The 27804-nt window shown below is 37.2% G+C and overlaps 1 protein-coding gene across 2 annotated transcripts in view; it reads right to left on the reverse strand.

Annotated features, from left to right (window-relative positions):
• The window catches only part of col4a6 (collagen, type IV, alpha 6), a 102451-nt gene that overhangs the window by 13675 nt on the left and 60972 nt on the right, over positions 1-27804 (reverse strand). The window contains exons 5-27 of one of the 2 annotated variants that reach the window (XM_082162529.1): positions 21376-21510; positions 20716-20760; positions 20518-20634; positions 20200-20259; positions 17435-17512; positions 17288-17323; positions 16950-16991; positions 12373-12465; positions 10537-10590; positions 10383-10445; positions 10158-10202; positions 10017-10070; positions 9870-9930; positions 8427-8537; positions 7642-7791; positions 7266-7355; positions 6999-7156; positions 6591-6770; positions 6200-6383; positions 3666-3737; positions 3433-3540; positions 3070-3288; positions 2801-2962 (exon numbers count right to left, since the gene is read on the reverse strand). In XM_082162529.1, the coding sequence (XP_082018655.1) occupies positions 2801-2962; positions 3070-3288; positions 3433-3540; positions 3666-3737; positions 6200-6383; positions 6591-6770; positions 6999-7156; positions 7266-7355; positions 7642-7791; positions 8427-8537; positions 9870-9930; positions 10017-10070; positions 10158-10202; positions 10383-10445; positions 10537-10590; positions 12373-12465; positions 16950-16991; positions 17288-17323; positions 17435-17512; positions 20200-20259; positions 20518-20634; positions 20716-20760; positions 21376-21510 (2317 nt within the window). Of the gene's footprint in view, positions 1-2800; positions 2963-3069; positions 3289-3432; positions 3541-3665; positions 3738-6199; positions 6384-6590; positions 6771-6998; positions 7157-7265; positions 7356-7641; positions 7792-8426; positions 8538-9869; positions 9931-10016; positions 10071-10157; positions 10203-10382; positions 10446-10536; positions 10591-12372; positions 12466-13021; positions 13109-16949; positions 16992-17287; positions 17324-17434; positions 17513-20199; positions 20260-20517; positions 20635-20715; positions 20761-21375; positions 21511-27804 lie in introns of both variants that reach the window. The other variant, XM_082162530.1, reaches the window with a different exon arrangement.

Below are 27804 nucleotides of genomic sequence, written 5' to 3' on the forward strand. Positions count from 1 at the left end.
TGGCAACTTGAAGTTTCAGCTCCCTCCACAGATTTTCAGTAGGATTAAGGTCTGGAGACAAGCTAGGCCACTCCAAGACCTTAATGTGCTTCTTCTTGAGCCACTCCTTTGTTGCCTGGGTCGTCCTGTACCCTTAGCAGAGAAACAGCCCAAAAGCATAATGTTTCCACCTCTGTGCTTGACTGTAGGGATGGTGTTATTGGTGTCATAGTCAGCATTTCTCTGACCTCAGTCACATCTGACCACAGCGATTTCTCCCAAGACTTATTGGCAAACTTCAGACGGGCCTGTACATGTTCCTTCTTGAACAGGGGGACCTTGCGGGTGCTGCAGGATTTCAATCCATTGCGGCGTAGTGTGCTACCAATGGTTTGCTTGGGCGACTGTGGTCCCAACTGCCTTGAGATCATTAACAAGCTCCTCGCGTGTAGTTCTGGGCTGATCCCTCACCTTTTTCATGATCATCCGTACCCCATGAGGCGAGATCTTGCATGGAGCTCCAGATCGAGGGGGATTGATGCTTATTTTGTATTTCTTCCATTTCCTAATAATGGCACCAACAGTTGTCTGCTTCTCACCAAGCTTCTTGCTGATGGTCTTGTAGCACGTTCCAGCCTGGTGCAGGTCTAGAATCTGGTCCCTGATGTCCTTTGACAGCTCTTTGGTCTTGTCCATGGTGGTGGAGAGGTTGGAATGGAAGATACAGATTCTGTGGACAGGTTTCTTTTACACACATTACAAGCTGACATTAGGAGTACTTTCTTAAAGTGACAGATTGTGCACATAACCAATCTGTGGGAGGCAGAATTATTGCTGGTTGGTAGGGGATCAAATACTTATTTCACTCGATCAAATGCTAATCAATTTACAACCTTTCTATAATGTGTTTTTCTGGGTTTCTTTTGGTTGATATCCGTTAAAATAAACCTACCATAAAAATTATAGACCCTTCATTTCTTTGTAAGTGGGCAAACTTACAAAATCAGCACGGGATCAAATAATTATTTCCCCCACTGTATGTGTTGTACTGGTTGAACATATAACATATTTCACAATTTTGGAAATGCCAGGTCAAAGTAAAGGCTAATTCTAGACAGTACTAATAGCTGAAACATAAAACATTACTTTCATGAATAACTAAAGATGCTGTTGTTATATAAGAAGGTGTGTTTGTGGTAAAAGGCACACAAGCACATCAGAGTTATAGCAGCGTAGCAAGTTCTGAGGCTAGATTGTTAGATGGTGTTGCTCAAATTCAGTGAACCTGAAGATTAGTACTAAAAACACACAAGTTTAAGGCCATCTTTTAAGTGTGAGCGTACTATGTGATGCCAGCTGGTACACAAACACACAAAAAGATGTACAAGTGCAGTTTAAACCATTCCATTGATAAAAGACCATGGATAAACTTTCTTAATACATGTTCAATCTAAGAAATTAGAAAGTGAATTCTACATTATTACTATAAGCAAACAAATCTCTTAGCTTGACATAGAGGCTTAAAGATCTGTAACCCTAAAGGGATAGATAGTTCACCCAAAAACTCATATACTCACCCTCATGCCGTTCCAAGTCATCAAGATAACTCATTAGTTTGAATCATCTTCAAACACAAATGTAGATATTTTCAATGGAACCTGATAGATTTCAGTCCCTCTATTGAAAGTCTATTAACTTTGACTAGAGAAGTTTAATCCAAGACTTCTGAAGAGACAAGATCACTTTATATGATGAACAGTGATAAACAATCATATAAACAATGATCAACACACATACTGTACATAGAGCACATCAAATATGGTAAACGGAAGCTTGACCATACTTTTTTGATGTGCGATAACAAACCTCATTGATCAATGTTTATATCTGAATAAAAGTTTAAATTAAATCATATAAAGTGATCATGTGTCTTCAAAGTTTTAGTGTATTGGACTTAAAATGGAGAGACATAGAGAAATCTCTCAGGTTCGATTAAAAATATCTCCATTTGTCTTTCCGAGATGAATAAAATCCTTATGGGTTTGGAACGAAATGAGAAAGAGTGAATAATGATAGAATTTTCTTTTTTGGCAAAAAAAAAAAAAAAAAGTGAATGCATGCTCCCCTGCACTCATTGCCTTAATTGGGAGGACTGGAATAACAAGGAAAGACATGTGCGTTAAAAGGTAGCAAGGCAAGAGTGCGAATTGTGTGTTAGATAAACATCAACACTATATTGCAGGGCATCAGGGAGGACAATATTTCTCACCTTGGCAGCCTAGTGAGATGACCCAACACCAAAAATAGAAGAGTGTGACACCACAAATGGAAGGACGGGAGGGTGGAAATGATGGTGATGAAAAAAGAGAAAGAGTGGAGGATGACCATAAAGAGAAGAATAATGAAAACAGAATTTTTTGAGAAGAAGATCAGTAAACACAGGCTGACATAGACTGATAAGAAGAGAACGAGCCAACAGTGAAATATTTTAACACAACTGAAATCTCCAGTAGTTCACACAATGCTCACAAGAAGACAAGTTATCCAAACCATAACTTAACCAGGTTATTAATAACCAGGTTATTGATGGTGTATAATATAGATTGTAGAAGAGATTCCTCAGGATTAAGTCTTAGAAGCTGGGTAGAACTTCCAAAAATTTAAATGTGAAAGGTCCTAGTGACATAATCGCTCATTATGGAGGCTCAAGGTAGAGTTTATGCTAGGATCTGAGCAGCTCTGGTTGAACGAATACTCACTCATATTATTAGACAAAACACCAAAATTGATGTTTCATGAGAATGAGAAGAAATTTTCTTACCTGGAGGTCCATTAAATCCTTTAGCTCCAGCTGGCCCTCTGGAACCAGGGATACCCCCGGGAGGGATTTCTCCTGGTGGACCTATGGGACCTACGGGACCAGGTATTCCATCCACACCTCGCTCACCCTTTACGCCAGGAATACCACTGAATCCATCATTACCTTAGGAGGAATCCATTAGTACTAATGCTTGATATCCATATGACTGGTGATAATGGTGCTGAGAGTAGCTTTGTGAAAACTACCTAAAAACATCTCATCAAACTTACCAGGCCTCCCAGGTAAACCAGGTGTCCCAGGTGTACCCTTGTCTCCTGGCTCTCCTGGTCTCCCTGGAGAACCTGGACCTCCAGGGGTGGCCCCAAGCACCACACCGGGTTCTCCCTTAGCTCCTGGCACACCTGGAAAACCATCTCTTCCTGGAGATCCTGATAAGCCAGCATTTGTTGTTCCTGGTAAACCTGTATCTCCTCTGCGTCCGGGGAAACCTAACCATAAGTTAGAGTTAGACAGCTATAATGCAATTATACCTTTAAATGTATGGCTAAGCAAGTTGACTAATTATGATGTGTAGGATTTGTGGTTAAATGGCACCTATAAGCACCCATTCACATGTAAGGGTGTAATCTTACCCTGAGGTCCTGGCTGACCTCCAGAACCTGGTTCTCCTCTCTCACCTTTAGACCCACCAAACCCTGGGCGCCCACTTTCTCCTGGGAAACCAGGCTGACCCTTTGGCCCTTACATATACATGAACACAGACGTGAAAAAGAACATGTTAAAACATGTTAGAACAATGTGAAACTCTTTATAATTAAAATACTACCATTTTCAACGTTCATTTACTTTTATACAAATCAATTACCTGGCACCCCGGGACGTCCAGAGAATCCTGGATCTCCTTGTTCACCAGGAATCCTACAGGGCAGTGGTGTTCCTGTTGACATCCATTTCATTGTCAAAATCATATAAAACTGTCAATGATGGCCCATTCCACACACACACACACACCTTACATCTAACCCTGACAAACTGTATAAAGGTATTCTGCTCTAAAAAGACAGTATTAAAGGTGGGTGTTTGTGTTAATTGTTAGTTTAAAAAAATGTCTCTAAATATCTAAGATCATTGAATGTTGGCTGACAAGAAAAAGGACAGGAGGGAATATATTTTAACTATGCAATTACATTACAATCCAGCATTACAATTTCATGAACTGTACAGACAATGAGAGCGATTCAAAACATATATAACTGACTGACAAATAGGAGCACACCTTAATATTGTGGAGGGCATTTAAATTTACTTACAGCTTTGGATAAAACATTTAAAATGTTTAAAATCTTAAAACAATTTTAAAAACAGACATTTTCTTGTTGAAACACTTATATTTCTTCATGATTACCAACATAATACCTGTAGGTGTATTTGTCTCTTTGTGTGTAGGATGTAAAAGTGTTTATTGGTTTTACATGGTCATAACAGGAAATCTTGTAAATAACTTTACACGTTAGTAAGTGACGGTTTTATGTAGTAAGGTTTTATGTAACTGTATTCCTCTAGGCTCCTAATAACACTTAACAGTGTGTATTTTAGTGTTCCAATGCATTGCTGCATATACTTTTATTGTTTTATATAAGTGGATGTACAGTAAAGGCAATTTTTTTATTGTTTTCTACAAACTGAGGGATAAGTCAAAAATCTTTTTATGGTAATTGATAGTATGTCATGGATGTCTTGGGACTAATTTCACTACAGTGAGTATGCAAAGCGAATTTGAGTAATAAGCCTTCGATGGTGTATCAGGCTCTATAACATAAGAAATGTTTATTTTCATAACTCAAAAAAATAAATAAAAAACACCCTCCCCACAGTATAGCCAGTATATTATGGCTAATAACATGCACAAAGACTGTTAAATGACTGGCAAAAGAGGGCTGTTTTATGGCAACTACTACTTTTCCAGAATGGCAAGCATCTAACTGAATTAGATACCTCAAGCTATAGGAAAGTCATAATGAAAGTATGGTCAGATTTGGTGGACACTACAGTTAAGCTGTCTGATACAGTCAGGCCATTGGAAAATGATTTATTTTATACTGGCTGCAGCTCTGGGCTTCTCATCTCACCTCCCTCTTCCAAAGAGGCATCATTAAGCCCCGCCTGCCCACAGCTGTCACCTAGTCAGACAACATGCAAGGGCAAGAGAGATTGCAAGAGAAGCTGTCAATCAATCGATTGATGAATCAGTTCATTCGGGCAGCATCAAGAAATCAAATGCATAAGCATGAAAATGATTGTACCTTTAGTAAAGAAATAAAAAGCTCATTCAAATATTCCAGCACATTCGGTTAAAGCAGTGCAAATAAAGAAATCAAAAGGGGAACATGTGCATGGCTGTGTCAAAGCCATTCCATTGCTAAGAGAGAGATGGAGAGCATGCAGAAGAAGTGAAAGGATTTGGGGATTCAGACATGGATGTTAAGACTTGTGATTTAATTGCATCTGCTCAATTTCTCTCCGAATGGAATGGCTTGCAAAGAGGTAAAAAGTTATGTTAGGCACAGGCAAAATGTCAAGATTCATTTGCACACCCATTCACACTCGTGCACATCCAACGCTTGACAAGATGAATGCTTGTCAAGATGAAATATAGCAACCTCTGAACTGAAGCTCTTTCAAACTAGCTCATCTTATACTGTTCAATTATGCAATTCAGGATACCTACAGGAAAAAAACACTGAATATTTCTCAATACACTGAAATGAGGAAAGATCATGGCAATCTAACTGAATTAACTGTAAGACTGTTCTCTGGGTTAAAAATGACCAAATGTGCCGTTTTAAACCACTGTACTGAATAAACTGAGCAATGTAAACCCACAAAACAAGCTAAATATGCCACATTTATTTAAAAAGTGATAAAAACGTGGAGGTCTTATGACATCTTATGATGCATTTCTATTGTATTGGCTAATACATACTCAGTATTAAACAGTATTTCTGCATCATCATTAACTACATAGGTTTAATTAGCCTATTTATATATATTTTTTAAATTGTATGTGAAGTCGTAACACTGTTTCAATATATATTCAATATATAACTGTTTATATTAACTGCTTATATTGACAAAAATGCTCTTTATCCACCCATTTACATTCAATTGTGTATATCCAATTCACAATGTATGAATATTTAAGCTACATAGAGGCTACATAGTATATACTTTAATAAATGTATCACATACATTTTATGTGATATTATTATTCAATAATAATAATGACATAAAAATGTAGAAATAATGTCATGTAAGCTGTATAATTAATTTTGTATATAATAAAATATTTCATGCAGTGTAGTTATTGTAAAGTGTTACTAAAGTGTTTATTCTACTTACCTGGAGAACCTGGAAGTCCAGGTGATCCAGGAAGACCATTGAATCCAGGATCACCTTGTGACCCTTTGAACCCAGCTACACCAGGATAGCCAATACCAGGATCGCCACTGAAACCGGGACGACCTTTGGACCCTGGGATACCAGGAAAACCTTTACCTCCAGTCACCCCAAAACCAGAGTCCCCCTGTAGAGAAAGAACTTAGAAATTTAGATCTTTTTTAAAAATGTAGATGTCAATGGTTGAAAGTTGTACTAGAAGCAGAATTACAACAATAAATAATTTTATAAACAGTTACTGGTGTCAAATAGGGCCACATATCTTATTTGGCAGGTGAAATGCAGATGAAATGAAATGATAGAAAGGAAAATGAAAATTAGCCTATCTACTCACAGGTGGACCTGGTTGTCCAGGGAAGCCAGGAGATCCATCCCTTCCGGGGTTGCCACTTGCTCCAAGTGGCCCAGGAAGACCCTTTTGACCCAAATCACCTTTTTGTCCTCTACCTTGGGGGAAGAAAGAATTACCTTTCTCTCCTTTACGCCCATAAAAGCCTCTTTCGCCTGCACGACCCTAAAACAAAGCAAGACTCAATTAAAATTAAGCAATATTTAGGATGTTTCCTGATAATCCCAATTAAAACCTCAAAGCAGTCCCTCCAGTTTTTTGCGATTCCATGATCGATGAATACAACACAAACTCAAGAAAATTTTACTTTTGTTTTGTTTTGCAAAAGTCTGGAAATTACCACCACAACATCAGTCACTTTGATAGCAATTTCTTTTTTTATCAGTCTCTTACATCAAGACCCTGTGATCCACGGGATCCTGGGAAGCCTTGGTCACCAATTTCTCCCTTCACACCATCAGCTCCAGGGAAACCTGAGGGCCCTGGAGGCCCTTGACTTCCCTGTGCACCCGTCGTTCCTCCACCCAAACAGTTGCAGTCACCATTTTCTCCTGCAGGGGCACAGGGTCAAGTAGGGAAGAAGTCCATGTGTGCCATTATTATTATTTTCTAATTTAAACTCAATACTTCTCATTTCAGTTCTACAACAGAGTTCCTTACCTCTAAACCCTTTAAAGCCTCTTTCTCCAGCAGGTCCTCTTTGACCAGGCTGACCCGGAAAACCAGCTAGTGCAGCAGAGAACGTGTTTACTAGAAAAAATTAAATAAGAAGCAACCATCAGCTTATCTCATGATCTACATTTATCAAGTTCTGTTACTATAAAAAAAGTGGTAACCTGCAATTGCCAATTCAAGGGAAGTGTTTCTACTTGATCTAAACAATAAACATGTATTTTGCTGGTGCGATCTAATTTGTCAAATCTTGATTTAATTTTGACTTGAATGAAACCAGTAAAGTTAGATGTTACGACCCAAAGCATATTTTTAGGTTACTTGAAATTAAAAAAGATGATGACCATCATATGCAAAAGCTTACATGAACTGCCCGGTGGTCCAGGGAGACCAGGACGTCCAGAAAGGCCCTGATTTCCGGGACGACCTTCAGGACCAAATGAATCCCGACCTGGGTTTCCCCTCTGTCCTTTGGGTCCACGACTACCAGGGAACCCAGAGATGCCAGGACGACCTGAATAGACAACACAGATTAACAGTTAAAATAATATTGACATATACAGTAAATTCTGCAAAACTCACTGACTTGACATTAGAGTGTTGTGGATGGTTGCCAGGGTATTGCTATGTGGTTGCTAATGAATTCTGAGTGATTGTTAGCATGCTGCTATGAAGTCGATACTGTAGGGTTCTTTTTTAATGAATTGAGACCATATAGTCTGATTAGTGTAGTAAAACTGATTCCTGAACAAATGACTCTCATGAGTCAGCTCTGAAAAAAGCCATTAAAATGTCTGCATAAACACCTTGTGCAAGTATTGATTTAAATTTATTATTGAATTTGTCATTATTTTACAGTGTAATTGCATTTAATTTCCCCCCCAAATATTTCTTCCTCAAAAATACTAAAATAATTGTTACATTTCTCTTAATTCCCATCCCTTGTGATTGCACAAGTGTTCAGATAATATGGTATTTAGATATGACTCAGATCCCTCCTTTACTGTAATTCTATGAGATTGTTTTTGTCCATTTTTTGTCCTAAAGACAAAAAATGTAGGCCTGATCGCTTAGAAAAGTCATAGCACATTCTCCTCAACAAGCTGCATGATTGCAGTCATAAAGCATTAAAATGAATGTCACTAGTACCTGTGTTAAAAGCAGGCGCTCCAGGAAGACCAGGCTGACCAGGAGAACCTGGAAAACCTGTATCTCCAGTTATCCCCGGATAACCAGGAAAGCCGGGATCACCTCGAGGACCTAGGTACAAGCAAATTAAATAATCACTGAAGACTGTTCATCAGCACACATAGGAGTGTGTGTGTGTGTGAGTGTGTGCATGAGAGATTACAAAATGCAAGTACAGTACCTCACACAAGATCATGGCTGGGTTTCCCGAAACCTCCTTAACGCTACGTCGTTCTTAAGTTACACCTTAAGCTGTGCCTTATCGTTAATACGTGTTTCCCGAAACGTTCTTAGTTAAGTATACCTTCTGTAAGTCATACGTTCGGAAGGTTAGTCTGAACCACTCTTAGTTTTACCTTATCACTGTTGCAGGTCTATATGAATATAATTCTGAAGTTTTAATACACCCAGACAGTGTTCAATTAGGCTAATTCAAGTGTTTTCATGCAAAGAATAAAATTGTCATTACACTGATTGTTGTTAGATTTTTTATTATATTATTATACACTATTATTAATTTAATTAAAGAGCGCTTTTAAAAGGCCAGTCAAAGCATAGGCTACTGTCAGTTAAGTCCTATTCGGACGCTAATATTGTTTCTCATGGGCTCGTACGGTATTTTAAACATTTAAAGGGGTAAGTCGGTGATTTTAGTGCCGTCTGAATCCATAATATCAGTGTTTTTTCTCACCCAACCCGATTTTTTCTCAAATAATCCCTGGCCAAATTAGTACCTACTGTTTTTTGACAAACAGGTCGTGTGGTAATTTAATTGCCGTCTGAATCCACATCTCTGAGTTTACAAGAAGAGATTCAAAATCCACTGTTTAAATCCTTTTTGATCACTGCCGAGCACCGTACGTAAGATGTACACTTTTATTAATGAAATGCTGGAAAGTATTTACAAGAACAGTATTTCATCGCAGCTCCACCTCAACAAAAATGGGAAAGAGAAGAAAGCACGTAAAAATTTGAAATGGTTATTATGGCAGCAATGTGATACAAAATATAAAAATATGTAGGCTAGGCTATTATAATTTGGATAATTTTTTATAATATCCCATGAGTCCTAATAACTGCAATTTCAACTATTTCTGAAGTGCGTCTTTTATAAACAACACCACTTTCTCACATAATGCAGTGAAGCAGCCGCTGTACGAGAGAATAATTGATTCTCGATATCAACCAATTCAGCACCATCGCCACGGACAGCACCGGGTAACGCCGCACGTAAGAAGGGATATCTTAAGCAGCTTCCTAAGGTATGGTTCGGGGAACACGCTTAGAAATGGTATACCTTCAGTTAAGTTATACCTTAAGAGTCTTCGTAGCGCGCTAAGAGACAACGTTAGCGGGAAACCCAGCCCAGGAAAGTGTAGGAAAGTGAAAAATATTTCCTGATACCTTTAATTCCATCTGCTGGTTCCAAAATCGGTCCAGGTGGACCTGGGTCTCCTCTGTCACCCTAAAAATAAATTACAAATATGCTGTTGTAAAACATATTTCTGTTTGTGACATATTTGTTGTATTTTTCTGGTTTTGCGTTCTTACTTTTAGGCCAGCAAAGCCTGGTTGGCCTGTAAAACCTGAATCCCCATCGAAGCCCTACAGAAGAAACAGGAGATGGTTGGTATATAATAATCATATACCGTAGGACGGAAATTGTTTAGATTGAAGAATTTCATATCTTACTTTTCTTCCTGGGAGCCCAGGAGGACCATTCAGACCAGGTGCACCCTGCCATAAATAAATAACACAGAAAAAGAAATTCATGTAGATTCAAAACAAATACAGGATATTACACTTGAACACATAACACAAACATACAACTATGAGATGTAGTGTAAAATGACAAAGAGCCATCTAAAATATTGTACCCAATGGTGAATCACATAACCTAGCAGTAACAGGACCTACCCTCGAGCCTGGCAAGCCCAGGATTCCCTTTTCACCAGTCTCACCTCTAAAACCACCGGGGCCCTGCATATGCGCAAAAAAATACAGAATTTGTGAGCCAGTTTCAAATGACAACATATAAAAAAAAGCTAAAAAGCTGTCTTTGATTACTCACTGTTGGTCCTGGTCTCCCAGGAAGACCTGGATTACCGGCATAGCCTTTCTCACCCTGAGATAGAGAGAGAGAGAGAAAGAGAAGAAAGAAGACTGAGCATTCACAATGTCACTTTGTGGTTTTAAATCAGATTTAAATCAGATTTATGTACCATGTGACTGGGCTGGGCATTAAGTAGCTGTTTGTACATTAAGTAACAATGTTGTGCTGCTTAATATTTTGAGGAAACATTAAACAAAAAAAATCAGGATTTTTTGATGAATAGAAAGATCAAAAGAAAAACATTTATTTTGAAATACAAATCTGTTGTAACAGTATAAATGTCTTTACCGCCACTTTTGATCAATTTAATTAATTTTTGCAGAATAAAATCATCAATTTGTTCAAAAAAATTAAATAATATATACAGTGTTCAAAGCTGTAAGTTCAAAAGCTTAAGCAGAATTGTTGCCTCGCTGCTTTATCAGGCAATAACTTAGCAGGCAGCAGACTTTGCGCACGAAGGTACCTCACAGAAGTGATTTCAGACAGACTTCTGAGGCAGCATAACGATTAGGGTTGGGTCATTTTCTCTTTGTCTTTTGTTGTTTGATTAGTGTTATTATAGAGACGGCAGCTGCTTTCACTTTAAGAGTTGCCCAATATAGTTACATCCATAGTTACACAAGCCTGCAGCACAGAAAACAGCGCACAAGTCCTCTCGCGCTTGCAATGTCATACTGAAATGCTCACAAAGGAATCGATTAGAGGAATCGACATTTTTATTTTATAACTAGTATCCGATTCCTGAGCTCAAGTATTCGATTCCAGAATTGGATTCGATTCCCAACCCTAATAACGGTTTAATGATCTACAACAAAATAGAGAGATCTTAAGTTTATAACTAAGCAAATATTTAATTAATCAATATTAATTTATTGCCAGAAATAACAGCAAAAGTGGATAACGTTGGTCAGACGCCATCTTTATTTTTAGCTCAACTGTCACTGAACACACTGTATAGGATTGTGAGATCTCAAAGGCAGCGAAGAAAATATCTATGGTGCTTTCAAAGACCACTCAGATGACGGTATCGCAGGAGACAGGAAGCCAATATTGGATTTGGATGTTTCTTGATGCCTTCCTACCTTGGAATGCATCCTTCGAAGGCAGCATTTTTAAGCTTTTGGACGCAGCCAATGTTTCAGATATCTAATTTGAAACTTGAGCCACACTTCAAATGATTTTCATTGTCCAGGCCATTATCTTCATTAGATAATGATATTCTTACATTTGTGTAATATTCATACATAAGTGTGGCTGAAGTGTCCTCCTTAGGGCCACTGCAAATATGCACACATAATTTAAAGGAAAAAGGAAAATGTTGGCGTTATTTTGTCACAGTATGCTAGCTGGAGCCATTTACCTCCAGTCTTTGCGCTAAGCTAGGCTAGCGGTGGGTGCGTCAGAAAGAGTTACGGCACACAAAGAGATGAAAACGGTATGTATGGACTTATCTAACTTTGGGGACTTTAGTGAATAAGCTAAAGTCCCAAAAAGTCGGCGTGTTCCTTTAAAAAAGCACCTTTGGAAATATTAGACTTAAAATCATTTGTCACATGTGACTGAAATCACCACCAAATATGAAGAATTTACAAACACCACCCTCAAAGTTCACCACAGGGTGAAGCATGGGATTTATACAGTAAGCACGAGGTGGATGTCACCCTCCTGGATAGCAGGCCTGAGGTATAGAGTAAGTGGACAAAGAAACTGTAAAAAAAGAAGTTGAGGAGGACGGCGTCGATTGACGGCATCCTAGTTCTAGATCCTCGCAGCTACATTTTCCTCACAAACCTTAGTTCCTTTGTCTCCTTTTGGAAAGCCAACAAGCTCCACCACTCCATTGACCAGTGGGAGGCCTGGGTCACCGGGCGGGCCCACATCTCCCTGGATACGGTAACCAAGGAAGAGAGATTTTTTTTTATATGGGCAAGATGAGGTGTGATGGGGAGGCTGTTTGGAGACGGTAGCGGCGGAGCATTTTGAGGAGGTGGCATGTGGTGAGAAGTTTTTTGGGGTTTTGAAGAAGGACGTTAAGTGGACTGTGACCACTGCCGGAGCAGCGAGGAGATCAGGGTGAGAAGGAGATGAATGGACACAGGAAGAATGAAGGAGGTTTGGTAATGAACCACACTCAACACAATGGATGTGTCTGTATCTCTCCCCATTCAATCATTATGCAACTAACCATCCCCTCTTTGTACTTTCAAGGTCTCTATGATGTGTATTCTTTGTGAAAACATTTTTATAATTGGTGTTGGTGGTGGGGGGGTTACAAATATCAATCCCGTAATTGTGTGAATGTTCCAGACCAATTTCCTTGGAGCAATTTCCCCTGATGTGGTTCAGTGCCCTCCAACGCTCCTCTCTCCCCCACCATCCATCCCTCTCACCCTAGATCTGCCCCTCCCTAGGTTGGCATCACCGCTCCCCTGTGTGTTACCTTCTCTCCTTTGTTGATAGTGCTTATTGCTGGTGCGTTAAACTGAACGGCCGGATTGCCCCTGAGTCCCGGTAGACCAACTTCCCCCTGAGATCCACAACACAGACATTTGACACATTAGAGCCCAGGACTTTATCAGAGAGAGAGAGAGAGAGAGAGAGAGAGAGAGAGAGAGAGAGAGAGAGAGAGAGAGAGAGAGAGAGAGAGAGAGAATGTGAGATAAGGAGTCAAGGTCAGGTAAAGAAAAAGCATAAAAGTCTCAAGAAAGTTGTGAAAGCAAAGGGTATTGAAAGAGTGTGAGAACAACAAATTCTTTTTTTTCCAGTAAAAATGTCTCAACATCCTTAAAACAGAGTTCATATTTCTCACCCCATTAGCACATTTAGTTTAGTTTTAACATATTTAATGAGGTTTATGCCTACCCCCCCCCCCCCCCCCCACCCCCACCCAAAAAAATCTAAACTATTGTGCTGAAGAAATGAATTATAGTTATCTTCTCTGAAAGATCTTCATCTGATGCAATTTTGCTCCCTAAGTAAATTGATCTTGTTTGCAAAGACCCCATTTTCAATCATTGATGAACATAGTTTTCCTGTTTTCCTATTAACCCTCTACCGCACGCATTATGATAGACCTATAGAAAAATATATTTTCTTTTCTTAGAATGGCTTAACTTGAAGTGCTGTAAAATTAAAAATGTATAAACAAGAAGTCTGTGACAATGAAGTGTTTGAAAAACAGGCTTCAGTTACATCAAAACAATTAACCATAATTTGCTATTTGCTGGTCAGTAGTCAGTTAAACAAATCCTTCAAGAATTTAAGCACTTAAAGGGATAGTCTACCCAAAAATGAACATTCGGTCATCATCTACTCACTCTCATGTCATTCCAAACCTGTATGACTGACTTTCTTCTGCAGAACACATATGATATTTTGAAGAATGTTGGAAAATTAACAGTTTCAGTTCCCTTTGACTAAAAATACAATGGAAGTCAAAGGGAACCAAAACTGGTTTGTCAACATTCTTCAAAATATCTGCGTGAGTAAATGATGACAGAATGTTCATGTTTGGGTGGACTATAGCTTCAAGTTAACAAAAAATAAATAAATTGTAGTGCAGAATGAGTCATTTTTGGTCATTATTCCCTAAAAGAGAAAGACTGTAAATATGCAGTGTATACTTGCTAGATGTGAACTTTATTTTTCCTTTCAATGCTTAACGTAGACTAGCATATAGAGGGTGCCAAAGCTAACACACATAAACTAAAAGTCACAAAACTATCATTTTATTTTTATTAACTTTATTTGCATTTACATTTTTACTGGAAAACCAGTTAAACAAAGAGAAAGATAAAGAAAAAGATTTTTACAGAGAATAAACAGGAAAGCAAGATAATGAAGTGATAGAAAATGACAGAAATGAAAAGTGAGAGAAGCAGGACTAAGGGCTCCTTTTATTATAGTTACTGCTACAAATGCATGCATATTATTGGTGAACTCCTTTATTTCTTTATTTATTTCATAGATTTATCTGACAATTTCAATTGATTGCATATAGAACTAACTGGTCCTTGTTTTCTCGTGTTCTGTGGGTTAAGTGTCCCAACCAAAGGAAACAAAGGCACACAGAAGATTGGAGCAGGTGATTCCAGCACCAGAACAGATCACTCAAAAACAGCAAATTGAATAGCAGCTCAGAGATTTCAAGTGAAATATGACAATACTCTTATATTGACTTTACAAGTTATGAAGAAACTGCTGGTACTGTTCTTTAACGTATGCAATCTGTGAACTGCCATTCAAAAGTAAAGGAAATTACATTCCAAACTTTGTAGTGTTACCATGCTTATTAGTAAAAATCAACTGTGTTTTCCGCATTGAACATACCACAGGGATATATTCCTTTATATTGCAGGAAAAGGCTTTTACTATGTGTATTGAGTGTTGAGATGAGTAGAAACATACTGAAGTTGGGTTAAAACATAAATGAAACAAGATAGGCATGCTGGCAGTACAGAACTATTTGAAAAAGAATGAAGACAAGAAAATCTAGAGGGAGATGATAAGAATGAAAGAGTGATGCAGAGTTATTGTGCAAAAGACAAAAGCAGTATAATCTTTTAATGTCCAATCCAAAAGACAGAAAGAACTTCTTAGCTAGCTTGTTATTAACCAGTTCCCGAGCAGACTAAAATAATATTTGAACTGAATGTTACACTATAAACATTCTCTGAGTGTGCCAGTCTCGTTACAGAGTGGTGTCTTATTGTACAGATATGTGGAAAAACGTTTAGTACTTGAATGTATGGATTGTAAGACCCCATGAAATCAAAATTATAGTTTTGGGGCTTTTAGTCCATGTCTGTTAGCTTTCAGGCCATCTACAGTCGTGCTCAAACGTTTACACACCCCTTGCAGAATCTGTGAAAATGTTAATAATTTTAACAAAAATAAGAGGGATCATACAAAATGCATGTTATTTTTTATTTAGTACTGTCCTGAATAAGATATTTTACATTAAAGATGTTTACATATAGTCCACAAGACAAAAAACAAACAAACAGCTAAATTAAAAAAAATTATTCAATTTACATACCCATAAACCCATTCAAAAGTTGATATACCCTTGATTCTTAATACTGTGTGTCATTACCTGGATGATCCATGGCTGGTTTTTGTTTTTTTGTGATAGTTGTTCTTGAGTCTCTGCCCAATATTCTTTAGAAAAATCATTCAGGTCCTGCAAATTCTTCAGTTTTCCAGCATCTTTTGCATATTTGAACCTTTTCCAGCAGTTACTGTATGATTTAGGTTCAAACATTCACTGATGCTCCAAAAGGAAACACTTTTGAACAGGATGAATATGTCCAAATTATTCTTATTTTGTTTAAATATAACTTTTTTTTTTATTATTTATCATGAAAGAAGCAACAGAAGATAGTTACATATTTCCCGGAAGCCAAATTATGTACAATTTACCTTCAAATTCAAATTCAAATTCAAATTCAATTCAAATTCTGAATTGCAAAGCTCTTAATGCATCATGTTTCCTTCTGGAGAATCAGTGAATGTTTGAACCTTTTTAATAGTAATGACACAAGGGAATGTAAACTTTTGAATGAGGTAATTTTCATAAATTCAGCTCTTTCTTTTGTCTTGTGGAATGTATGTAAACATCTTTTATGTAAAATATAATGTTCAGGACAGTACTAAATACAAAAATAACATGCATTTTGTGTGATCCCTCTTATTTTGTTAAAATAATGACATTTTACAGATTCTGCAAGGAGTATGTAAACTTTTGAGCACTACTGTATATGCTAGTGTACTACTAAATGTTGACGAATTTTCACATTTAGCAAATATAAGCATTTAGATTTACAGTCTTTCTTTTCCAAGAAAGAGATATTGATGAATTATCTTGCACTACACAGACTTCTGTCCAATCTGAAAATGTCTCTCTCCTGCAACCAGCCAGCAAGAACAAAATTATGGTTATTGACTGTGAAATAATTAAACCCAAATTACCATTTGAATAACAAGGCCGCGAGCCATTCGATATGATCTCTTTCAACGGGTAATATGTCATCACAAGACATATTTTTGGGGGGTCTTTAATGTCAGAGACACTCAGAGAAGTGTTTGTTTATGGTGTTGTTAGGCCAATTAACCACCAACAAACACATGCAATCATATCAGCATAAAAGCTTTCATTAAAACATTCAAACAAACATGAACAAACACACAGGACTCAGCTAGAGAGATCTAAATCTAAAATGCATCTTAAGTGTTAATGGAACAAATATGTTGACAGTACTGGATGAAATTAGCACAACACCTGAACCTATTGATGCTAATGGGGAAAACTAAAAGCAATTGTGTGTGGGAAAACTGTTTAGTTGTTGGCAAGTTGATGAAACCCATACCTTTTCTCCTGGCTCTCCTTTGTATCCTTGACCTCGACTTCCCTGTAGAATAAGCAGAGACATTCAGCAAACTTTTATGTACGGATATTTTAGCCATTCTGGAGTCAGAGGTCACTTTCACTAAATAAAATGTGTTGATACTTACAATTTACATCAGACAACTATAAAACTATGTAATGATTGTATTGTTTACTTTAATTCCAAGGCAAGTTCTTAAAAGTACATAAATGTTTGCACACTGCCCCCTGTCTGACAGGAGGATAAAGTGTTAAAGATGATAGGATCATGTAACATAAAACATGCAATTTCAAAATTATTCCTTAGACATCTGAACTTACTGCAGGTCCAGGAGGACCAGGTGGACCAGGTAGACCCTGTGGAGGGAGGCAACGGTGAAAGTACAGTCTTTATACGGTAGGTAGATAGATAGTGCACGAATAAAAATATGCAATAGATAGATAGATAGAGATAGATATAATACATACAGGAAATCCCTCTGGACCTTGGGGCCCCATTGGACCTGAAAATCCCGCTGGACCTGGAGGGCCGTCGGTGAGAAAGGACTAAGGATTTTACAAAAATGTGTAGTTACAAAAAGGCAACATTTGGTTTTTAGTCAAAAACAGCTGTATTCAAAGTTTTCTGAAGCCACGTGATATCTTTGTGTGACAAACAGTGCAAGTCATTAGGCTATTCACAGATAATCTTCACCTCTAGTATGCCATTACCTACTACAAACAGATCAATGACTCAGTTGAAATTGAGAAGCGGATTGGTCTGAATCATTAATGAATCATTCAAACAGCTTTGTGAACTGGATCAACTGATTGATTGGAAATATTCAGTCGCTCATGAATTGGACATCGCTTCTTTTCTCATAAACGTGTCAAAGAGCTACAACCGATGTCACGATTTTCAGTAAAAAAATGACATTTTAAAATTACTATAATCTCACCTATAAATCTGCTCTACAGAAGACAGTACTGTCATTATTCACCTCAAATCAGTTCAATGGTGATTCAATTCAGCTCAATAACAGTGTAAAATGTAGCAAAGTTCATTAATTATGATCAAATTATAATCAGTTTCAGCTATAAGGCAGCTCAACTTAAGGTGTTGGTGTCACTATTCAGCTCAATTCAGATTGAATCAGGTTAGTTATTCAACTTATTCAGGTTAGTTCAATAACTGTCAATGTTGAAAAGTTCATACATTTTAAAACGACTTTAAAAGTTTTTGTTTTCTCATCCAATATATTGGATGAAAATAGTGTCAGTACAGAGAGATCGATAATATTTTCTGAACATTAATAGTCTCTTTACACATGAGTTAAAAGGGTCTCTTTTATGATCGTTTTATGGTTTTTTATTTTTTATTTTGAAGCTAGAAAGCTCCAGTCCTCATTCATTAAAGGTACACTATGTAACTTTTTTTTTTTTTTTTTTTTACTAACACAATTAGTCAATGCATAATCAATACTTCTTCCAAAACATGTTTTTGTCTTAACATGATTCACTACGCTTATTATAAGTGTTTGTATTTTAAACCTGACAGGGTGGTTTTCACAGGAAATTGCGTACATTCATCACTCGCCAGTGCGCGTCTCGACATATCCGTAAATAGAGAAAAGAGCAGGACAGAGCTCCTAATAAAACAAGAAGTAACATTGGCTTGGCTTTTTAGAGATGGCGAGAATATCTGAAATGATGTAAAAGCAACACAGAGATAGTGCTTTTATTACTCAACAGGTGAGTAAGGTACAACCCCATTTCCAGAAAAGTTGGGACATTTTGTAAAATGCAATAAAATTCACAATCTGTGATTTGTTAATTCTCTTGAACCCTTTTTTAACTGTACAAAGAAAAGTTTTCCACTGTTTTCACTGACCAAAATAATTGTATTTTGAAAAATCTAAACAAATTTTGATATTGATGGCTGCAACACTACAAAAAAGTTGGGATAGAGGCAAAATAAAAGTGAAATGAATATAAAGGTTTGATTATCCAACTCTTTTGAAACAGTCCACAATGAGTAGGTGAATTGGTAATAGGTGAGGGTATCATGTTTGGGTGAAAAAGGAGCTTCTCAGTCTTTGCAAGCAAAGATGGGTCAGTCTGTGTTGGGCAAAGCAGGAGACCTCCGTTGAAAGTGCTCAGACGGCATTGCAAGAGAAACCATCATGCTATGCTACTCTGTTAAATACAGCCACATGTGCTCAGGAGTACTTTAGAAAACCATTTTCACTTAACACAGTCTGACGCTTCATCAAGAAATGTCACTTGAATCTCTGTTACGCAAGGAGAAAGCTATACATCAGTTCTATGTGGAGATGCCGGCGAGTTCTCTGGGCCCGAAAATATTCCACTTGCAAAACTGCAACATTTAGTATCCTCAATTCCCAAATGATTAAAAAGTGTAATTAAAAGGAAAGGTGATGTGAAACAGTGGTAAACATGCCTCTGTCCCAACTTTTCTGAAGTGTGTTGCAGCCATCAAAATCAAAACTCGTTTATATTTACACAATAAAATTAAGTTGGTCAGTGAAAACATTGGAAATATTTTATTTGTATATTTGTCAGTTAAATAAAGGTTCAAGAAAATTAACAAATCGCAGATTCTTGATTGTATTACATTTTACAAAATGTCCCGACTATTCTGGAAATGGGGTTGTATTTTATTGAACAGATAAACTGCCATATGCAGCTCTCTTACAGAGTTCATTGTAAAAAATGATCTAATGTAAAGGGTCATGTATTCACAAAGGCTCACACAGAGCTGAAGCACAACCAAAACAATATTCTTCCACAAAATGCATGCAGTTTAACCACTAGAGGGACAAAAGTTACATAGTGTACCTTTAAACATGTTGGTGAGTAAATAATGTAAATTCATCGGAGAACTACACCTCTTTTTAACACAGCTTTCAAATGTCAGTGATCAATGCTCATATCAGCCCCTCTTTTTATTAAAACAGCAGAAAAAGGTGTTAACCTTCTTACATGCGCTGCACACACCTGAGGAGATTTAAAACCCTCAGGTTATATAAAAGATGCACGAGGTGTTGAAAATGACAGAGGGATTTTCCCAGACAGGTCTGCATTCCACACCCAGATTTACAGCTAACTCACAACACATATTATTAACAGGGCTGTCAGTAAATGCCACATTTGGATGTGTATATGAGTGTGTACATATAAAATGTTGGCATGTGTGATTTGCTTGGGTTTCATAAAGAATGATTGTAACTTACTGGTCTTGGAATATTTATATAATACGGTTCTCCTTTTTGGCCTTTTTGACCACTGTATCCCTATAATCAAGTAAATAAAATAGAAAACACATGTGAATATGAAAACTATAGATCTATATTTTTATATTATTAAAAATACAGATATATATTGTTATATAGCATGCAACTTGAGTAAAAAAATTGTTATAGACACTGCAGTTAGCACTTGATAAGATGATTTCTTCATTTAGTAAGTGAAACTGCTACTTTTATTTAAATTGGTATATATTTGATGCCAACTCCCTAACCCTAAAATGCACATAAAGCCCTTAAACTTACAGGAACTCCAGGATTACCAGGAACTCCATCACGGACTCTGTCACCTGGGTCACCTCGTGTGCCATTACAGCCGTCGAGACCTGGGGGTCCCTGGGGCCCCACTTGACCAGGGTGTCCCTGTGCAGCATGGTAAAAACAGCTTAGTCAACCATTTTCAGAGAAAGCTGAAATTATGGTAGACAAGAACTGTATACTCACAGGAACACCATCATTTCCAGAAAACCCAGGAACACCCATTGGGCCCTGTCAAAAAATAAATAAAAGACACAAAAAATTGCATTTTAAGACCTGCACTCCCTCGGCACCCGATTGCAACGTGGGACAAGATTTGATGGGTGAGTGCGGGTTACGGGAGAATACAATTATTTGCAGGGCTCCCGCAAAACAGAAATATCTAAAGATAAAATATCTAAAAACAAATAAATTGTTGTTCATCTATTGCACAAAAGCAACAAAGTTTTAGGTGTGTAAGCTTGCCTTCCCCTGTCTGCTGCAGCTTCTGATTGCTTTTAGAGGGAAAAGCTGCCCGTAACTACTGTTCTGGGATCAGTTTTGTCGGTAATAATGACATATCGGTGAAACATTTGGCATGCGATCCAGTGCGTATCTGTGTTTGCGCTCTGGAGAGCGTCAAAGGTTTCTATTTACAATGTGTTTTTGCAGTGTTGAGCAACATAGCCAATCAAAAACATATCTTTTGATTTCTTGAACCAATCAGAGTAAAGTTAGAAGATCTCTATTTTGTACCAACATGTGCACTACACATTGATAATTAATATCCAGTGAGTATTTTAGCAAAGCAGAAAAGGATATCTGTTATAAATTATAATTCCCCTACATATACCAAAGTAGTCTGACCTTATCTCCATTTAGTCCAGAGGGTCCTTTGCGTCCTACATGGCCCTTTTCTCCTTTGGGCCCAACTGGCCCCGGGCCCCCAATGAAACCCTCAGGACCACCGATGCCCACTTGTCCAAGTTCCCCCGGTCGCCCCTAGATGGAGATAAAAATGGATGTAGCAGTTACAAATACAGATGCCTCCTTAAAATGAATTGCTATGTTGAATTCATTATTTATAAGTTGCTTTGGATAAAAGTGTCTGCTTGATGAATACATTAAAATGTAGCATTATGTTTGTGCATAAGGGAATACACATGCTGAAGCTAATGGGGATCCAAATAAAACAAACAAACAAACAAACATAAACAAAAAACCTACAATTATATCAAGTTGCTACTTTAACCATGCAAGTTTTATGGCAGAAAAAAAGTTATAAATAATCAGTAGTGTTTTTTTATTGTGTGTTTTAGTAGAACACATTTTAAATGTCAAGATATAATAATACTTGTTTGTTATTACCACTGGTAATACTCACTGCTGACCAAATGGTGGCAGCACAATCCAGCATTTTAACTCAATGCAGCTGGTCTCTCTACATAGCGTACATAATATTTATTGATAGAAGTATTTAGGGCATTATAAAAGGGCAAGTAAGAAATGAGTAAATCGAAAAGGAGTACGTTTATCTGATATCAGCCCCTTAAATGCAGCACACAGGGCTTCCAGAGAAGAACCAAGCTGTGATTGCAGCTACACATCCCAAGTGTGCAGACTCGATCAGACCCCCATTCTGAAGTATTCACATTTATGCTGAAGATGAGCATATGCATGGCCGTGCTTGCTCTATATGGTCAGATAAAGCTGCAATTTCTAAGATATTTATATTTAAAGAGTTAGTTCAAAATGATCATTAGAGCTGTGGCACAGTGGTTAGTTCACATGATATGAAGAGCCTGCAGGATTGTCTCCGTCATGTATCATATCCCGATTCTGGTCCTCACTACCTCCTTTACCTTCCTGTCTCATCTACACTGTCCAGTCCCATAAAGGCAAAAAAAAAAAATATATATATATATTTTTCTAGCTCTATAATGGTGACCCATTAGGTGATTGAACAGCTGAGCATAAGTCCTTTAATTGATGTTTCCAGATTTTACTCTGTTAGTTAAACTAGTTATTTCATAGCATGAAGGAAGATGAGGACAAAGGAGAGCTCACTTACTGTATGCATCAATCCTCTACATTTTCTTAACCTGCATCTCTTAATATTCAACAATGCATGATTAATCTAGTGCAATGTTAGATCTGTGAAGAATGTTGAGTGTAAATGTTTCTATGTAAAATACATTATACTTTAGCAATAAATTTGTGAAGCGTGTTGTCAAATGGCCACAGGAAATTGCATGTCTTGAAAGCAAACACTTCAAACAAACCTTAAATTCAAAACACAATGTCTAAATATAATGCAACTGCTGGTGTGAGAAGCAGGTTTTTTTTTTATGTAGCTGGAACTAGAGAATCAAGATTTTGCAACTCACCACATGGTACAATATTACAAACAAACAAAAACAAGAAAACAAGATCTGGGATATGCCATCTTAACAGGAGATTTGTCTGTTTTTTTTTTCAATGAACTTCTGCCATAGGAGAGTATTATAGAGCATTAGTGTGGAAAAATACAGAACAAGATAATAGAAAGTGTAATGTTTCAAAGCAACTAGCTTTGTAGAAAGTTTCTTTTTAAACACTTTAATGTGGTTTCATTTTATCCTTCAAGCTATTCCTCTAAACAGTGATGGAGGGGGAAGGAAGGAATGTGTCACTTCTTGCCCACATAAGCCATCAGAGGCTTAACATTTTATCTGAGGCTAAACCAGACAAGCAGTCTTGGTTTGAGACCTCCAAGAATTAAACAAGATCTATGTGCAGTTGAGCAATATAATAGAGTATCTCGCCAATCATTGAATGCTATCCGTCTGGTGAAAAGAGTTTATGTAAAGCCTACATATTTTCAGCGGAAGACATTGGAGCATAGGCAAACAAACTAACTGTAGTGACTTGGGAAATATAGAGCAATGTTTCTTATATAAGTAGTTGGGTCCACAGCAAAGTTCTGAGGGAAGTGCAGGATGACTTAAAATAATATAAATTGATTATTAATATATTAAAATAATCAAACTCTAATCTAAATTAAAATGCCAAAAAGAACATAAAATAAAGATAAACTCAAATCATATCAATAACCCCCAATATATGTTGTTTTTATTCAAGACCATACAGTTTTTAAAACTTTTGGAATCACAAAATGAATCTTGGTTAATTTTTGAATCTGCCCTTTTGGTTGCATTGAGCTACCACCCAAAACACTCTAGCACGTTAGTAATTGCATATTACTGTGCTAGTAACCATTCAGTACACCTTTACAACCATGCAGTAATACCCTGGTAACCATCCACAACACCCTAGCACAGGTGTGTACAATCCTGCTCCTTGGAGGGTGTTTAGCTCTCGGTTTAAAGGGATAGTTCACCCAAAAAGTCAAATTATCCCATTATTTACTCACGCTCAAGTCATCCTAGGTGTATAAGACATTCTGCTTTCAGACGAATACAATTGGATATTAAAAAATTTCCAAGATTTATAATGGCAGTGAATTATCCTCTATCCATCATAAACGAACTCCACACGGCTCTGTTGGGTTAATAAAGGCCTTCTGAAGCGAAGCGACGAGTTTGTGTAAGAAAAATATCCATATTTAACGGATATTTAATTTTTCCATATTAAAATACTAGCTTCCGGACAAAGTGTCATACGCAGTCTACTTACGCCCAAAGCGCAACTTACGCAACTTGTGACGTCGGAAGTAGCGTAGTGCGTCATGGCGTACCTTAAATATCAGCAGTACGTCGCATAAGTTTCGCTTTAGACTTACGTGCAATCCATATGTTCGTTTGGCCGGAAGCTAGTTATTTTACTTTATAAAGTTTTAAATATGGATATTTTTCTTACACAAACTCATCGCTCCGCTTCAGAAGGCCTTTATTAACCCCATGGAGCCGTATGGAGTTTATGATGGATAGATGCACTTTTATGGACTTCAAAACCGAAACAGCAATTCACTGCCATTATAGAGCTAGGAAGAGCCAGGACAAGAATGTCATATACACCTAGGATGACTTGAGGGTGAGTAAATCATGGGCCAATTTTCATTTTTGGGTGAACTATCCCTTTAACTGAGCACACAAATGTATTCGCATACCTATGAATGAAAGTCAATGGAATGAAAAGTGTAGCGTCACTGTCTGCTTGTAATCCCGAAGACCTTTATTAGCTGGTACAGGTGTGTTTAATAGAGTGCTGCAGGGATGATGTATTTTAGCACTTCCATCGTCCTGAAGTCAATGAGGTTTAGATATTTTCACATTCTATCCTACATCATAAAATACATCCCTTTTTTTTCTGTTGTTGTAGTGCTTGCTTGTCTTGAAAAAGGTGGTTGCTCACAAGTAGCTAAATGGGAATACAAATGTTGTCGGGGACATTAAATATTATCACACCGAACAGGAAAACTCATCTACACACTATAGTCTGCTTTCACAGCCTCATTGTGTCTATAATCATGCTCTTGCAAACTATTATATATTGATCTTTCATGGAAAATGAAGTTGTGTTAATATGTGAAGATCATGATGATGAACAAAAAGTGTAAAAATCATAAACTTTTGTTAGTCACAGAGCTTATTTTCTGCAATAATCCAGAAGCCAGTGGAAAAATCCTATTGGGTTTTTGTCGAGGGAACCAGGGTGAACCAGTGTTCCGGGTTGGCCTACAAAAATACATCATCACTGCAGCTCTATTAGCTCTGAGGCAAGGAAGAAAACCAGCCCTCAAGGAACAGGAATGGACATGTATTGGTGACTTTGGCATTGCCCTTCAGAAAACAGGTAAGGTAACAGGTTTAAGGTAAGTGGTGCGACCACTGCTGACCAGTGAGTCGACTGTTCTGATGATGACTTGAACTGCATTCCAACACCAAAGGAAATGCACTAGACAAGTGAACTTCTTAAAAACCACTATAGCATTCTTCTCTATTCCCACAAGCCATTACGAGACCCTGATCTGCTCTCATCTGTCTCCTTCACACTCTGCTTCATATTTCAACTTGTAAACATTGATATTAACAACACGAAGATGGAAAAAGTGACTTCCAACCACATTAGCGCGCACTAGACTGCTTCGTTTGTGGCACAAATCTGCCTCCTCACAATGGACACAATAGAACTCATTCTGCCTTTTTAAGCCAACCAGTCTTACTCGCCTGGCTAGTGAGCAAGCACCTCACTTCCTGTCGGAACGTCCAACAGAATCCATGAGCCAACAGATTCCCCTGGCTCAGTCCTGTTGGCTCTGAGGATTTGGTAGGAACTATTGTTCGTGGGCAGCGAGGCTCAGGCCTGATTTTACCTGTCGCGCCATGTGTTCATCGGGAGCGGTGATGGAAGCAGCTTTAGGAAACACATCAGAAAGGGGTAGGGTGCGGACTGAGTGATTCAGCCTCGATAACCAAATTTCTCGGAGTGCACCACCCCGCATGTAGAAGCGAAAGAAGCAGCAGTGCCAGGCAGACACCAGAGAAAACACACACACACTGACTCAGCAGTCTTTCTCTTGTTCAAAACTTAACCCTGCAGGCATGCTAATGTGATAAATGAATGAGTCACAGTGTGTTTAAGTGTGCGTGCAAAATGTATAAACTGTTTGGCATTTAACAATTTAATGATTTTGTGTGAGACCTTCATCATACAATATCTACTTAAAGCTTGCATAGACTTTCTTGGAACATTTACCTGCTTTGCTTCTCTATCAACTAATTTTGCAGCAGACTGTAAACAAGACTGTGCCTGATTGGATGAGATTGTATATGTCTGTATAAACATACTGTATACTGTGTGCATATAACAGGGAACATCCCCATACCTTCCACTTAAGTTCTTTAAAAGTTATGTAAATGTTAAGACAAAATGTTCATATAATGTTTATGGAACGTTCTTATAATGTTACTATACGTTATCGTAATATTGAGAGAAAACATTCTCAGAATAACATTCTCAGAACGTGCTTGTAATGTTATTTTATTTGCTGAATGTTTTTATAATGTTATCATAAAATGTTCTCGTAATGAAGAGAGAAAAAGTTGTGGAACGTACATGGAACATCCTTACAATGTTATTTTTACTTGAAGAACATTCTCATAACATTGAGAGAAAACGTTCTTAGAACAACATTCTCAGAATGACTTTATGATGTTATTAATATTTTTTTAATGTTTTTTGAATGTTGCATAAAACTTTGTGAGAGCAATTTTAATGAAACGTCCTTACAATGTTATTTGTTCTATAAGTCTAAGTATTTTTTTTTTGTACAGTGCTTTTTACAATACACATTGTTTCAAAGCAGCTTTACAGAAAATGATGATGTTATAATGTTTATAACATCTTAAAATCTTCATGCCTTATAGTCACATTTAGCAGATTCCCAGCTCACAGGGAACACTTTCAGAGTTAACTGGTCTTTAAAAAAAGTTATCAAAACGCTAACACAAAAAACGTTATTTATATATTGTTCATGGAAAAATATGTTCTTAAGATTGTTTTGCTAACATTCCCATTAAATTATGAAAACGTTATATTTCTGAATGTTTTTTAAACCTTCAAAACGTCCATTTTTTATGTACAAAGAAAATCTTTTCTTGGTTTATGTGAACGTTATGAGGAACATATCGAAAATTTTATGAAAACATTATTTCTGAATGTTTTCTGAAAGTTCAAAACATCCAGTTTTTTAAATAATGTTTTCATAACTTAATACAAAACATTCATAAGAACATATTTTTGTTAGCTGGTATAACCATGGAGAAGTTTGCCATAAAGCTAAAAGACCATGGAACTTATATTTCAAATTTAATTTGTTACTGTGGGGTAAAAGAAAATCTATAAAAACAGGGCACCTTAAAATTATTTGGAAAAAAATTAATAAAATAACAGATGTGACAATGGCTATTTAGAGGTCTCACTTTTTTCATTTAATATTTTGGCTAACAAATTGATATTAGAATCAGAAATGATTAAATAAAGCTGCACACAAGAAAAACAAACATGATAAGGCTGTCAGCAAAAGCTTATGACAATTTTCAATCAAATCAAACATTTTTGGCAATACATTTTCCGTACAAAATAGATCCATGACAAAGACATTTAAACATAAAAATTCCATAAACTATGTGTATGCAATAACAATGCTGGAGGCAAAGAATAAAAATGATTAAAAAGATAGTTGGAGAGAGAGCGCTATGCATACACCAAACAGTGTTTTGCAATCTACCAGCATATAGGTCAAAAACCTCATATCAGATTATACATCTGACATCAGATGCCATGATTATATCT

The sequence above is a fragment of the Leuciscus leuciscus genome, assembly GCF_965113295.1.
Source record: "Leuciscus leuciscus genome assembly, chromosome: 2".
Classification (NCBI taxonomy): Eukaryota; Metazoa; Chordata; class Actinopteri; order Cypriniformes; family Leuciscidae; genus Leuciscus; species Leuciscus leuciscus.